The sequence below is a fragment of the Psittacula echo genome, assembly GCF_963264785.1.
Source record: "Psittacula echo genome assembly, chromosome: 4".
NCBI classification, from domain to species: Eukaryota; Metazoa; Chordata; class Aves; order Psittaciformes; family Psittacidae; genus Psittacula; species Psittacula echo.
In genome coordinates, this window is record NC_137738.1 from 110,830,107 (window position 1) to 110,843,244 (window position 13,138).

Below are 13,138 nucleotides of genomic sequence, written 5' to 3' on the forward strand. Positions count from 1 at the left end.
AATGCCTTCTTTTCACAAGAGATTCAATAAGCTTTCAACATGCAGCAGCTTTAAGCACACTGCCTTTTTCATGTTAGACCCATCTTCTTTACATTCCTTTGAGTAGGCTGGATGTTTCTGCCAGCTCTCAAAGCTGACGACTCTTGCCCTGCTGAAAAACTCAAAGGAGTCAAATAAAAAATGTATTTTAACTTTTGATCCCCATCCCTCCTTGACAGAAAAAGTGAACTTTTAGCCATTACAGAAACTGGAGCAGATAGTCTAGACATTAATACAAATAACAGGAATGAGAGAACCTTCGTATATGCCCTGGCTTGTAAGAAACAGGCTCTGCCTTTCAGTGACATAAACCAATTTTTTTAATGGCTGTAACATTGTTACTGCTGACTGATTGAATCCTCCTTTGGAGAAAACTGCACCACTCTGTTTGAATGCCTTCAATATTTAAAACTCCAACTAAGACAAAGATGAATGCAGGAGTTTCGAGGAAGAAACACTTGTAAAATTCCATCCTTGGCTTATTATTAAAGAATTCCTAGTACTGGAATTATCTGGAAGACCACCTCTGAAACTATAGTCTTTGTTCACTATCATACATTGTTCTTTCTGGGCTTTAAGATTATTTGGGGTTCTTTGTTGTTGGGGTGGGTTTTGAGGGGGTTCTTTACTTTTTTTTTCCTTCATTGAGATCCAGCCTTTCTATGCAGACAGACCACATTTATTTTCACTGAGGTACCAGACATTAAATATGTACAGCATATTTGGAAGTACAGGGACAAACCCGGTATCCATACAATAAACAAGTATAAAAGATTTATTGCAAACAAAATGTGTTTTGCTTACAAGACAATGTGTTTTGTTCAAAAAACAACAGTGAGGGGAAAAAGGCTTCCATTTTTTAAAAAAACACCACGTGCCTTTATAAAATGTAAAAACCACCAAACCTACTCTGTTGAGCTTGTTTCCGGACACAGTAACCGATCACAAATAGTCCACTCAAGCCAGTTACGTAACTGGCTTTGATTTTTTCCTTGCAGAGTGAAGCTCCAATCTCTGACGTTTCATGTTGGCTTTTAAGCAGTATATATTTTTTAATATCTTTGATGCAGGAAGGTGAAAAATGACCCAACAAAATGGAAACAGCTCTGTAGCAGCATGAGGCCTGCCTCCATTAGCTCCTCAAGCCCTCAGTGTGTGATCCCTAGCACTGCGGTCCCTATCAGCCATGGGAACTGCTCCTTCTTCTTTACCAAGGCTGTAAAAACCAGGAATGGGCTGTTCCTCCAGGTGGTCAAACTCATTAAGGCGAAAGTGAGTTGCCAGTTTGTTCACCATTCTTTTCAGGGTGACAAAGGCTGCAATGACTTGGAATGTGAGGAAGACAGCAAAGATGCTATTCACTGCTCGCTCCAGTGGCTGAATTTTTAGACCTTCATTAAAGAGCAAGAACAGAATCGTAGGCAACTGCAGGAGGAGAGTCAGGAGCCAAAACCCAGCCAGCTCAGGGACCTATAATAGGGAGATATTACCTATTAAAAAACTCAAAAAATTAAACTTCAAAATTAAGCTCTACTTCAGACATAAATGTGTACATGAAGTAACATACTTTCTCCTGCAGATTGCCCATGTATCCCAGGTAGAGTCGAATGACTTCTATTAATGAGGTCAGGATCATGATCGTGACCAAGATGAACTTGTAGTAATCCGACAAGTCTGGATACTAGAGTGAAGAAGAGAGTAAAAGTTTCTGCTGTGCTGTTTAACAACATGCTGTTTGTGGTTAAATGAAGACACTGTTCGCTACTGTAAGCTGACAAAGTTGTATTCACTTTCAAACACACTTGAACCTCCAGTTCTAAGGAATTCTCAAATAAACCCAATAACCTCTAATTACAGTGAGCTCTACTTCAGTACTAGGAGGTGTCTGATCAGAAACACAGTACATTTGTAAACCATTTCCTTTAGGACTCACCTTCAGATGGAGCATGACAACTATGCTGAGCCACCAAAATGGGAAAAAATAAACGTTGAAATAGAGGGACATCTGCAATGGTAAACTGGAAACTACTTCATTATCTGTAGGTAGAGAGAAGTCTTTATCACCCCTAGTTTGTTCCATACTTCCATAAATATAACAGAATTCACCTTAGCTTCAAGAAGGGCATTAACATTCTCCCCAGTTAAACATTAAGAAAAATATTTTTATCCAGAGGAAAACTTCTTACCCTATCTTGAGTTACACCATCTCCTGGAATCTAATACAAACTTTCAGTTCACAGGACAGAGAATTTTTTTCACATAGTCATATATTCAAGGTGAGTTTCTGACTGCTGATTACTTGGTAGCTTGTGGCTTACTCCACAAACTCTGAGTGGTAGTCTTAGCTCAGGTAGTGCTATATACTGACATTTCAGAAAAAATTAAGTGGTTATTTCATTGCTGTTCCTCAAGAGAATGGCCAAAGTTTAAATTATACAAAATACTAGATGATCATTATTTTGCAGAGGATCCTCTTGAGTAAGGATTTAACTGCTAGAGACCGGGTTTACACTGCCTACTCCATTTTTCAATCTTTATTTGAATAGACATTTGGATGTTGCAAGAACCCAGCAATTCTTCTAGTTCTTAAAGCTAACAATTTCAAATATATGTCAAGCTAAAATTTATCCTTTAAAGTCGGGAGAGAACAAAATGCATTCACACTATGTAGAGAAAAGCAAATATTTAACTCTGACATGCAGGCAGTAAGTTCTACATTTAGGATTTCATAATATACATACAAGATTAAACTTAAAACAAAGAAAAATTTAAAATGCCATCCTAAGGGAGTAATTAATTTTTAATGGGTGAAGTTTTATTGCTGTATTCTATTTAACTGATGATGCATCCACTTCATTTCAATTATCAAGTTTCTTTCCTTATGTTTTCCCCAAAAGAAGCCTGTAGGCACATGTGGTACTACCTGAGCAAGTTTAGAAAGTATTCATTGTGACCTGCTGATTTGTATTCAAGTCCTGTCCCTGTCTGTCACAATGGTGATACTTGATTGAAATCTGTCTGAACAGTCATGTTGCCTCAGTTCCAGCTTTGGAACCACTGTCTTCTCTTTCCGTATCTTCCAACCACTCTCATACCTGTCTTTGTTCCATCTCAGTCTGGCATCCCTGTTTCCAATCCAGCCACATGCAGCCTGGTACACTCTGTTCCAGAAGTCTTTATGCCAGTTGCAGAAGTACTCATGGTAGCTACTAGACTACATGGGAAGGGAGGAGGATTTGGGAACAGAACTGGGACAGACTTTAAGGGTAGGGTGTGAGGGGCAGGGAATTGTTATACTGAAATAGAAGGTGTAAGACAACCAATGTATATATATATATTAAATAATCCCATTTTTAAGCATCAGCACTTTTGTACACCTGCAAAGGAACGAAATTCTATAGGTACTTCAGTTTTACTATCTACCTAAAATTGTCCCAGCTGTCCTAATGAATGAATCTCTTTAACATCAGGAGAGCTTTGAGGAACACCGACATACAATTCTAAAATGCTGTTTCACCTTTCAAACAAACATGACCATCCAATTTCCAGACTCCATGTGTCTGCCCTGTATGTAATCCATGAAAATTGAATGGTTCATGGCCATATTACTTAAAAACAGAAAATCCAAGAGCTCCAATTTCAAATACCATGCTTTAGGTATGTTAAATGTTTTGCTGACACAGCATGTGTATTTGTAACTTCTGCTCAAGTTTTAGAACTGTGTTTTGGATGGCTGCTTAGCAACACAAACCAACCCTAATTCATCTTTCTATCCCTAAATTGAATTAATGCTTATTTTCTGGGCTTGCTAAAATTAATGGAAAAGTCAGACAGTATTGTGATGGTCAATTCTTTGATGCTAGAGCAACTCACTGATGTATATATGTATAAACTTAACTTCCGAAATCCCAGTCTCCAAGAGTTAATGGTACATTTGCAATTGGTTTCAGAGGGCTGGATATTCACTTAGGAATTTTCATAATGGGAAATGGAAATGACTAAAAGTTAATCCTGTAGTTAATAAAATATTTCAGTGTTGTTTGATAAATGAAGAATTACTAATAATTGTTAGCAGTATAACTACATTGAGGAAATGGGTACTCTTGTCTCGAAATGAGAATGACTTTTTGGTTATTTTTATCATCTTGGTATGGATTTACCAGTTGAAATGAATATAACCTTTTTATGTAGACAGACCATGTTTCTTTCCATGGCTACTCTTAGTCCAAAGGTATGAAAAGGGGGCATTGTTGGCTTGCAAGTTTCACTGGCAATATGATGAAGGAATGGCTATAGCTAATTCTGACAGACTTGGAAAAACAGAGAAAGCTGGCATATCGCGAGCCTGAGTTTTTGCTACCCAGCTCTAGATTTGTACACCTCTTTGTGCTTCTGTTTATTCTGTGTTCTCTGTAAGTACTTTTTTCACTTGGGCACAGGCAGAGTTCCTGATGTGCAGGGAACAATGGATTTTACCTGCAATGCTTTAGGCAAACTTGCTTACTAAGCTGTGACGGTGGGTGTGGAACGTACCCGGTTTTAAATCATGCCTGTTCCATGTGTAACACTTCAAGGAAGCCCCTCTCAGGCCTGCAACACTGCACGTCTTAGAGCAGTTCTACCGCAGGCAGCATCGCGCCGCCACACTACATGACCGGCGGTGAAACCAGGCCCTATCGATAACGCTTTTCACCGCTGGCCTGGCACCTGTATACGGGGGTTACTCTGAGGCCTCTCCCGGCACCCTGGATCCGGAGCAGAGCGACGAGGCTCTGGAACCGGTTCCTCCACCTTCCTACCGGGGCAGAACCGGAGCCAACCGAGGCCGCCCCACCGGTGGTAGATCACCGCCTTCACGGCCCTGCCTCAGGCCGAGGCCCCGCCCTCACGACTGCCAGGTGACGGTTGGCGCCGCCATCTTCCTTCCCGGGACGCTCCCCCCGCCCCAGCCGCACCCGCCGCCATGTTTGTCGCTGGCAAGGCGCCGCCGCGCGTTACCTGCGCCGTCGCCTGGGTCCCGCGGGCCGGTGCGCTCGCTGTCGGTGAAGACGGTGCGGCTGAAGGAGCCCAGCCGCCGCCTCAAAGGCTCGGGCAGCGACATGCTGCCTCGCCGCGGCCCGCCGTTGCTGTGGCGACGGGGCGCGCAGGCGCGGTGGGGAGGAGAGGTGCCGGCGGGTTGCCGCCAGCTGCTGGCTGGGCTGTGAGTCCTCTCAGGGGGTCTGGGTTGGGGCTTCTTCTGAGGAACGGAGAGCGGTGCCTCTGCCACGGGGACAGTGCTATAGTGGAGCTTTCTGGGAGAGGTACCGAGCCCAGAAGTTTATAATTGCTGGTGTGATGTAAAAACATGTTTATGTGTGTTGTGTGTGCGAGAGCAGTCACTGCCGTCTCGTGTGCTGAGACACACGTAGAAGTGCGTTCTTGCTTGCTTCTGTAATGTAGATAGAATCATAGAATGTTTTGGATTGGAGGAACCTAAAATCATCTAGTTCCAGCCCGCCTGCCATGGGTAAGGACACCTTCCACTAGACCAGGTTGCTCCAAGCCACATCCAACCTGGCCTTAAACACTGGCAGGGATGGGGCAGCCACAGCTTCTCTGAGCAACCTGTTACAGGGCCTCACCATACTCACAGGGAAGAACTTCTTCCTTATATCCAACTTAAATCTACACTGTTTTAAGTTTAAACCCATCACCCCTTGTCCTATCGCTGCAGTCCTTGATGAAGAGTTTCTTTCTGGCATCCTTGTAGGCCCCCTTCAGATACTGGAAGATTGCTATGAAGTCTCCATGCAGCTTCTCTTAAGGCTGAACAGCCCCAGTTTTCTCTGTGTGCATGGAGAACATTTTTGCTTGTCCCTGTGCAAGTGTGGTGCTTTCTTGCCTGATTGGGCCTGTCCATCATCCCTGACAATGAAAGCAGTGCCCAGCAGGGAGGTCACCCCAAGAAGGTGGTGGCACAGTCCGCAGTGAGTCCGGCATGTGAGAGTTTCTCAAAACAGCATCTTTTTGCCTCAGAAGTGCTGATGCATGCCAGCCCTGAGCATCTTCCCTCAGCTCCTACATGATTTTGGTTCCTTTCTAATCAGTCAGAGTGTATTTTTTTCCTAGTCTGTTAGGGCAGGGTTTGGGTTTTTCTGAGGAGGTTATTATGAAATCGTGGTCCAAGGAAAGAAGCTGCAGGGCCTCTGTGCTTCTGGTAGGATAAATCTGGGGGAGTGATGATGCTTGATGATGGCTAGAGAGAGGAGGGTGTGAAATAAGGGTTAACGTTGTCAGAGCTATTTTATCACAGTGAATATGAATGACTTTTATTTTATGATAGGTTCAGCTATAACCAAATTAGAAAATACGTTTTCCTCAAGGAAACCTGCTTGTGTCAATGTTAAGTTAAAAGCAATGGTGAGATCATCACTACCTTTTTTTGTCTAGTTAGGTTTTGTCCCTTATAAGAGGCCCTCACAGAATTAAGAGAAGTCAATAATGTGAAACCGAATTCTGTTTGTTCTTCTCTTATTCATAAAATGTAGCCCCCTAAAAATAAGGTAATCTGTTCACCAGGCTTTTTAGCCCCCTTAGGGCCCGATTCTTTCTGAGGAGAAACAATGCCGATCTTGAGTGTGCAGGAAATTATTTTCTGTGTGACCAGAATGAAAGAGCAGCTTGTGTCTTTCCCTAGGAGAACTGATAACATCTGTGATTTTACTGTACCCAAGATGACATATTGCCTCCCTTCTCCTGCCCTCTACCCCAAAACCATACTTAGCTAGTTCCCAGGGTGATCATTCTCCAGTATGACTTTCCAAACTCAGTTATCTCTGACTAAATAATTTAAAGCCATGTTTAAACTTAATTTCATTCTGTCCCACTGGGAAGACTACAGAGAAAGATGGCTGAACGAGCAGTTCTGAGAAATCCATTTGGTTATCCAGCTGATGAATGATGTGATATTGACAACAGATACTTTTCAAAGAGCTTCTCCGAACATGGGTATGCCAGCAGGAATCTGCATAAGAAAACCCCTGAAGACCTTCAGAAGAAATGAAGAGGAAATGGTTTTTAAATAATGGCAACAGATTGGAAGGGAGAAGGAGTTAAAGATACCCCAGAATTTCAAGGGATGCTGTACATGTCCCATTAGCAGCAGGGAAGGCAGCAGGCTTTGCTGTGTAAGGGCACCTAGAAAATAGTTTCAAACATAGGTGAGAGTTATCCCTCTTTTACAGATAAGATAGAACATGAAAAGTTGAGTCCTGTGAAATGCTGATTACAGTTTGTGTTGAATACCACAGAAAAAGGCATGTAATTCAGCATGTCCTGGACATAAGCAGACAGGTAAGTCAGCTGGTGAAAAACACTCCTTACAAAGTATCAAAACGTTAAGGTAAAATAAAAGGTGCTGGAGCTTTTGTCACACAAGGTGGGTCAGTACAGCTGTGACCACAGCTCAGCAATGGTACCTGGTTCACCTTTGAATTAGGTAACCCATGCTTGTTGGCAAATAATTTAGCAAAGGTAAAAAGTCAGAGTATTTTTCATGATTTTTGATCTGAGTCTGTTTTAAACTGTGAAGCTTCTCCCATAATCAGCACAGCAACTGTGATGTCTGGGGTGTGGGGTGGGGTGCGTTGGTTAGAGCAACATAAGACTGGATAGACTGCAACATTGTGTTGCGTCCTAGCCAGATGTGGATCTCTGAGCTATGCAGGTATTAGAGGTGTAATGCAGTTTCAGTGATAAAAATCTGTGAGTGGATGCCTGATAATTGGCTTACTACCTAATAAATAACAGAAGAGTTTAAAGATCACTGTTATATTTGAGGAACCATTATGAAAAGCAGCCTTAATGTTAGAGAGGTTTCTGAACTCAAGAAGTACAGTCTGTATTTGTTACCTTGCCATAGGTGCTAGAAATATATTTCTTGTCAGGCTGAGAGAGCTCTGCTTGCTGAGCCTGGAGAAGAGAAGGCTCAGGGGAGACCTTACGGCAGCTTCCAGTGCCTAAAGCGGGCCTAAGGACAGCTGAAGAGGGACTTTTACAAGGACATGTAGTGACAGAACAAGGGGGAATGGCTTTAAACTGACAGAGGGGAGATTTAGATTAGACATTAGGAAAAAATTCTTTACTATGAGGATGGTGAGATGAGCATAGGTTGCCGGGAGGAGCTGTGGCTGCCCTATCCCTGACAGTGTTTAAGGCCAGGTTAGATGGGGCTTGGAGTAACCTGATCTAATGGAAGGTGTCCCTGTCCATGACAGGGGGTTTGGAAGTAGACAATCTTTAAGGTCTCTTCCAACCAAACTATTCTGTGATTCTGTAATTTAGCAGGTATCACCATAAAATTCTGTGCTATAGGCAGTAGCAAGGTGATGAATCTGTGCAAGATTTCCAATTAGATTACCTGAAAGGCTGGGTTGGACAGAGCCTTGGGTGACATGGTTTAGTGTGAGGTGACCCTGCCCATGGCAAAAGGGTTGGAACTTGATGATCTTAAGGTCCTTTCCAACCCTAACTATTCTATGATTCTGTAATTCTATGAAACCTTGTTTTACTGTTGTTGCCTTGGTCCTGATCTGGTTAACAACTCCTTAGGGAAATACTAGTCCCATACTCTCAGCTCATTAGGTTTATATGGATTGAAAGTATGGCAGAGCTTTGATGAAGTCAGATATTCATGGAAGACTCAGGGGTTTTTTTCATGATATAAGCTGGTGGTCTGGAAAAGTTCAGCCTTTAAGGATATTGTGTTCGATTACTTTTTCAGAATGAAAGAATGGAAGAATTTTCCCTGAACACCACAATGTTATGCCTTTTCCTGATGCCAGTGGCTTTGAGTAGGGGCCCTGATCTCCCAAACCCTTTGATTTTTCTTGTGAAAACCTGTCAAGCATACAGTCAGGTAGCCTGCCAGCAGCTGTGTGGCAGTCAGTGGGACTTTGCAAAGTTGGGCTCTGCTCATTCAAAACCTGAACCAATCCAGCATAGCAGTCAGTGAAGTGTAAAACTGAGCAGGAGATACAGGAAAAGCCAGTAGAATGCAGACACAACAAGAAATACATGGATTTGCCATGTGAACTCAATTTCCAGACACAAGGTGTGAATCTGTGATATTTGGCAGCCTTGTATTTTCAGCAGATGGCCAAGCATCCTACACATCCCCATGAAATAAAATTGTGCACGCTTTTGTTTAATATTTTTGTCTGTGCAGATACTTAAAATACTCCCTGAGGATGGAATTTGTACTCTTTGTTTTTACTAATTCTGTTTTATTTTCTTTAGACTGAGGCATACATTTTTTAGTCAATTTAACAAACAGAATTCCGATTTTCTGTAGGGAGGGTTGGAGAGCACTCACTCCAGTTTCAAACAGAAGAGAATCTTAAAGGTTCAGGGATCAGAACACCAGGGCATCTTCATTGACAAGTCAGAGCTTCCTCTAACAGAAGGATATAAATCTGTGCTATAAGGTGTCAAAGAAGGAAAAGCATTTAACTGTTATGTGGCTGTAACAGTTACAATGACCATCTGTATAAATAGAGTAACTGTATAGCTTTTGTGATGAAACTCTATTTGGCCATTTCCTTTTTTGATGGAAAGTTATTCCATTGCTCAATTTCTTTGTTTCTATCCACGTATGAAATGTTAAGATAGAAATAGCCAGATTTCCCATTCTCTGTGTTTCAAAATAAGCTACTGAAATGTGAAACTGGAAGGAACAGGCCCATAATTGCACAGCATATTAAATGACTGTTTTATTTCTCTCTACACATGTTAGCTATAAATAAAACAAAAGTCCCTGAAAATCTGCCTGAAAGCTTTAAATCAGAGAAATATTGGATCTTTGTGTATCCACAGTAGTCCAACTAAGTTGGTAGACACTGGCTTGGCTCCCAGACCTAAGCTCCTGGGGCTCTCTGGCAACAGCACTAAGCCATAAACACCAGATGCAGTATATCTAACGAAAATAAATATTAGCAGTTTCTTACAGTTGGCATTTCAGAAACACAGAGTTCATTTAAATGGTGCCAGTGGTTTATCTTTGCACCTGAATCACAATTGCTGTATTTCTGAATGTGTTGCTGAATGCTATTTTCCCTGGCACGCCTGTGCTCCTGTCCCTTATGTAGCCGTAAGTGTGCAAGCAGCAGAAATCACTCTCCTCTGTGCTTGCCCTTCAATACCTGCCCGTGCTTTAGCAGGGTGCTGTAAAACATGTAAAAAGTGCTGATGAGCTGAGCTATGTGCAGGCAAGCAGAATGCAGGCTTGCTTTTTCCTCTTGTCCTCAGAATGAAGTGACAGATTGGGAGTTATAACAAATTACAAATGCCACGAAGGCTCTAATGTGTGTATTTGAAAGGATGATGTTATTAGCTGTGACAGTGTCTGCCAGAGCAATTTCACAGCTGTGCTCCTGGCTTGCAGTACCCCAGGACAGTCTTTTCTCAGTGTCACTTGTACTTGTCCCTGGTGTTCATTTAACACCTACAGGATATTTGTTTCTGGTAAACAATTATTGTTGCTGATGAGACTTAGCCCAGGCCCTTGTGTTAGATAATACCTATGCTGCAGTCATTCTATGCATGAAATATATATGGGCTATCTTAGTCTTAAGCATAAAGACAGCAGGAAAAAAAAACCACCTCCCAGAAAAAATCCCCAAACCCCAAAGGACTATTACTTGCTCCTGTGGGTTGAGTTTCTTTTTGGTGTACTTGGCATTTAGTTAGAGCTGCTCCTTAGCTTGTTTTATTTTATTGATTTGTAGTTTTGTCAAGCATGTTGGGAAACTCAAAGCTGGCATGGCTATTAAACAAGTTTTGTGGCTATTAAACAAGTTTTACGGTTTGTGTTGCAAAAGTACTCAAGATTTTTGTGATACACAAGGAGGTTACTGTGAATGGATGGATTTTGAGCCAGATTTTCACTTCTGTGAAGATCATTGACATTCTCTTAAAGGACTCTACATGACCTGGCCAGTGATGAAAGGGCTTCTGCTTCGAAAAGGTGGCTCTGGAATAGACAATGAACACCATGTTATAACACTGTAAACAGGCTGAGTACCTTTTTTCAGCAAAGTTATGTTTTTCATATTCTTCCAGACTTTATTGGGGATAAACTCTGCCCCAGTCAAACCTGCAAGTCTGGGCAGCACTTGAGAATTGTTCTTTCAGGAGATAAGCAGGGAGGTGGTGGGGACTGTCAGTAATTCTCAGCAAATAGTGTTTTGTCCGGTGTGTGTTTGGAATAGTTGCAGTGTTCTCTATGTGCAGAAATGCACATGGAGAATTTTGCTTTGGCTCTAGAGTCATTTTGCAGACCCTCACAGTTTGTGGGGAGTATTTGTAGGAGGATTTTTATGGCAGAGGAACTGATGGCTTCAGCCATGGTCTCATCCTTGCTTGCATAGATAGGTGAGGTGATCTTTTGTGCAGTAATTTTAGTTGTCTAAATATTACTTGTTCAATCCAGACTAGTTGGAGAGGCTTCACCTCTATGGTGGGTTCCCCCAGAAAGTTGTTCAGGGGAAGGAGCATGCTTGCATGTTTCTGTCCTTCTCTACTGATTACTAGTAGAGTGTAGTTGTTTTGCTATATCAAGGTGCCCAGCCATTTGAAAACTGAACACTTAACAGAAATCTAGGCTCTCTCACAGGTTGTTTTGTGGATCTAAGCTCCTTCAGATGATAGGGCTGTTTGTGCTGCCTGAGCATCACACCAGATACTTTATCTGTAGTCTGTATAACTCTTGCAAAATGCTTCCTGGGATGTGGGCCCTGACTGTGCCAGTGCTTTGTCTTTTTATTGCAGAGTCCAAAGATGTCACAGTATTTAAAAAAATACCTCCAAGGTGGCCTACATCATAGACCCATGCAAAGGCAGCATTTGTTTTGTTATTGTATGCTGCTGACAGTTCCCTGTCAACTAGCTCAAGCCCAAACCCAGAGTGAGTGATGGAGGATAACATTAGTAATGTGATCATTTAGGGAAAAAAAAGCCACAACGCAGAGAGGACTGTTGTTTAGTTAAGAAACTAATCACAGGGTTAGGGCTTGTATTTTTAGTTTCTAAATTCCTGTTTGGACAGTTACATAAATACCTGATTTCAAAAATGCAAGTATGTGGAATCTTCAGTGCAACTTAGCTGGGGTAACAGCAGCACCCTAAACTGAGGTCAGATATTTGTGTTCTCCAATATGCATTTGGGTGCCTAAATTTGGATTTCTAAACACAAGCAATCTTCCCCTCTGCTTTGAAGTTTTGCTGAATGTAAAGTTAAGCGTTGTGTTATCAGGTCAGAATCTATGTATTTTCTTTATCCCTTCTTTGTATCCAGGCCAACACTTCCTCCTTGTGAGAGTAAAGGATTGTGAGAATGACTGGAAATCCCACAAGTCTCACTGCAGGCATAGAAGATTCAGGCATAGAAGCAGAGTTCTGGTTCAGGGTCTTTACCTTCAAACATCATGGGTTATGCTTTTGGGATGTTAGTGCAACACCACTGCAACCTATGATACCTCTCTTGAGATGTGGATTTGGCTCCATAGTTATTTTTTTCCATAATCTGTTAGCTGTGTTTCCACACAAAGCAAACTCAGCTCAAGTTCTCATCAGGTAGCAAGAAGAAAGAGTGAAGTGACTCTCCAAAGTACCAAAGAGCGCTTAATTCTTTATTACATTTTCTGTTACTTAAGGCAAGAGTTTCTTATTAGTAGGTACACGTTGAGTACTTGTGCCGTTGTACTTCGGACTCAGCTGTGGCACTAGTAGCCATCGTAGTATGAATGTTCATTTTGAACTCCCCAGTCTGCTGTCTTTGAAATGTAAAATTTCTGTGATTTGAAATGGGGGTTTCTCGTGGAACTGGAATCTATGAAGTGGTACTTAACACTGGAGAAAGTCTAAAGGGATTTTTACTATAAAGATGTTACTTCAAGTCAAGGAATTCCTTTCATGTGTGCTGCATTGTTCCCATTCATGGTGGAGGAGGCAGGATGGAATGATCAAATCCAGCTTGCTTGTCCTCTCCATAAAATGCTTTATTACGGGATTCAGTTAGACCACATTTTTCCCTCAGATTGTCTACAAGGTCTTGCCTGCCTTT

At 41.9% G+C, this 13,138-nt stretch overlaps 1 protein-coding gene across 1 annotated transcript; it reads right to left on the reverse strand.

Annotated features, from left to right (window-relative positions):
- Positions 1–1,148: 1,148 nt before the first annotated feature.
- Positions 1,149–5,140, reverse strand: TMEM17 (transmembrane protein 17; the record flags this gene model as incomplete). The annotated part of the gene is made up of 4 exons (XM_080616635.1): positions 1,149–1,509; positions 1,607–1,720; positions 1,973–2,076; positions 5,038–5,140. 4 exons carry the CDS (start codon positions 5,138–5,140, stop codon positions 1,180–1,182), a joined length of 651 nt encoding a protein of 216 aa, XP_080472761.1. The 3' UTR covers positions 1,149–1,179.
- Positions 5,141–13,138: the final 7,998 nt, after the last annotated feature.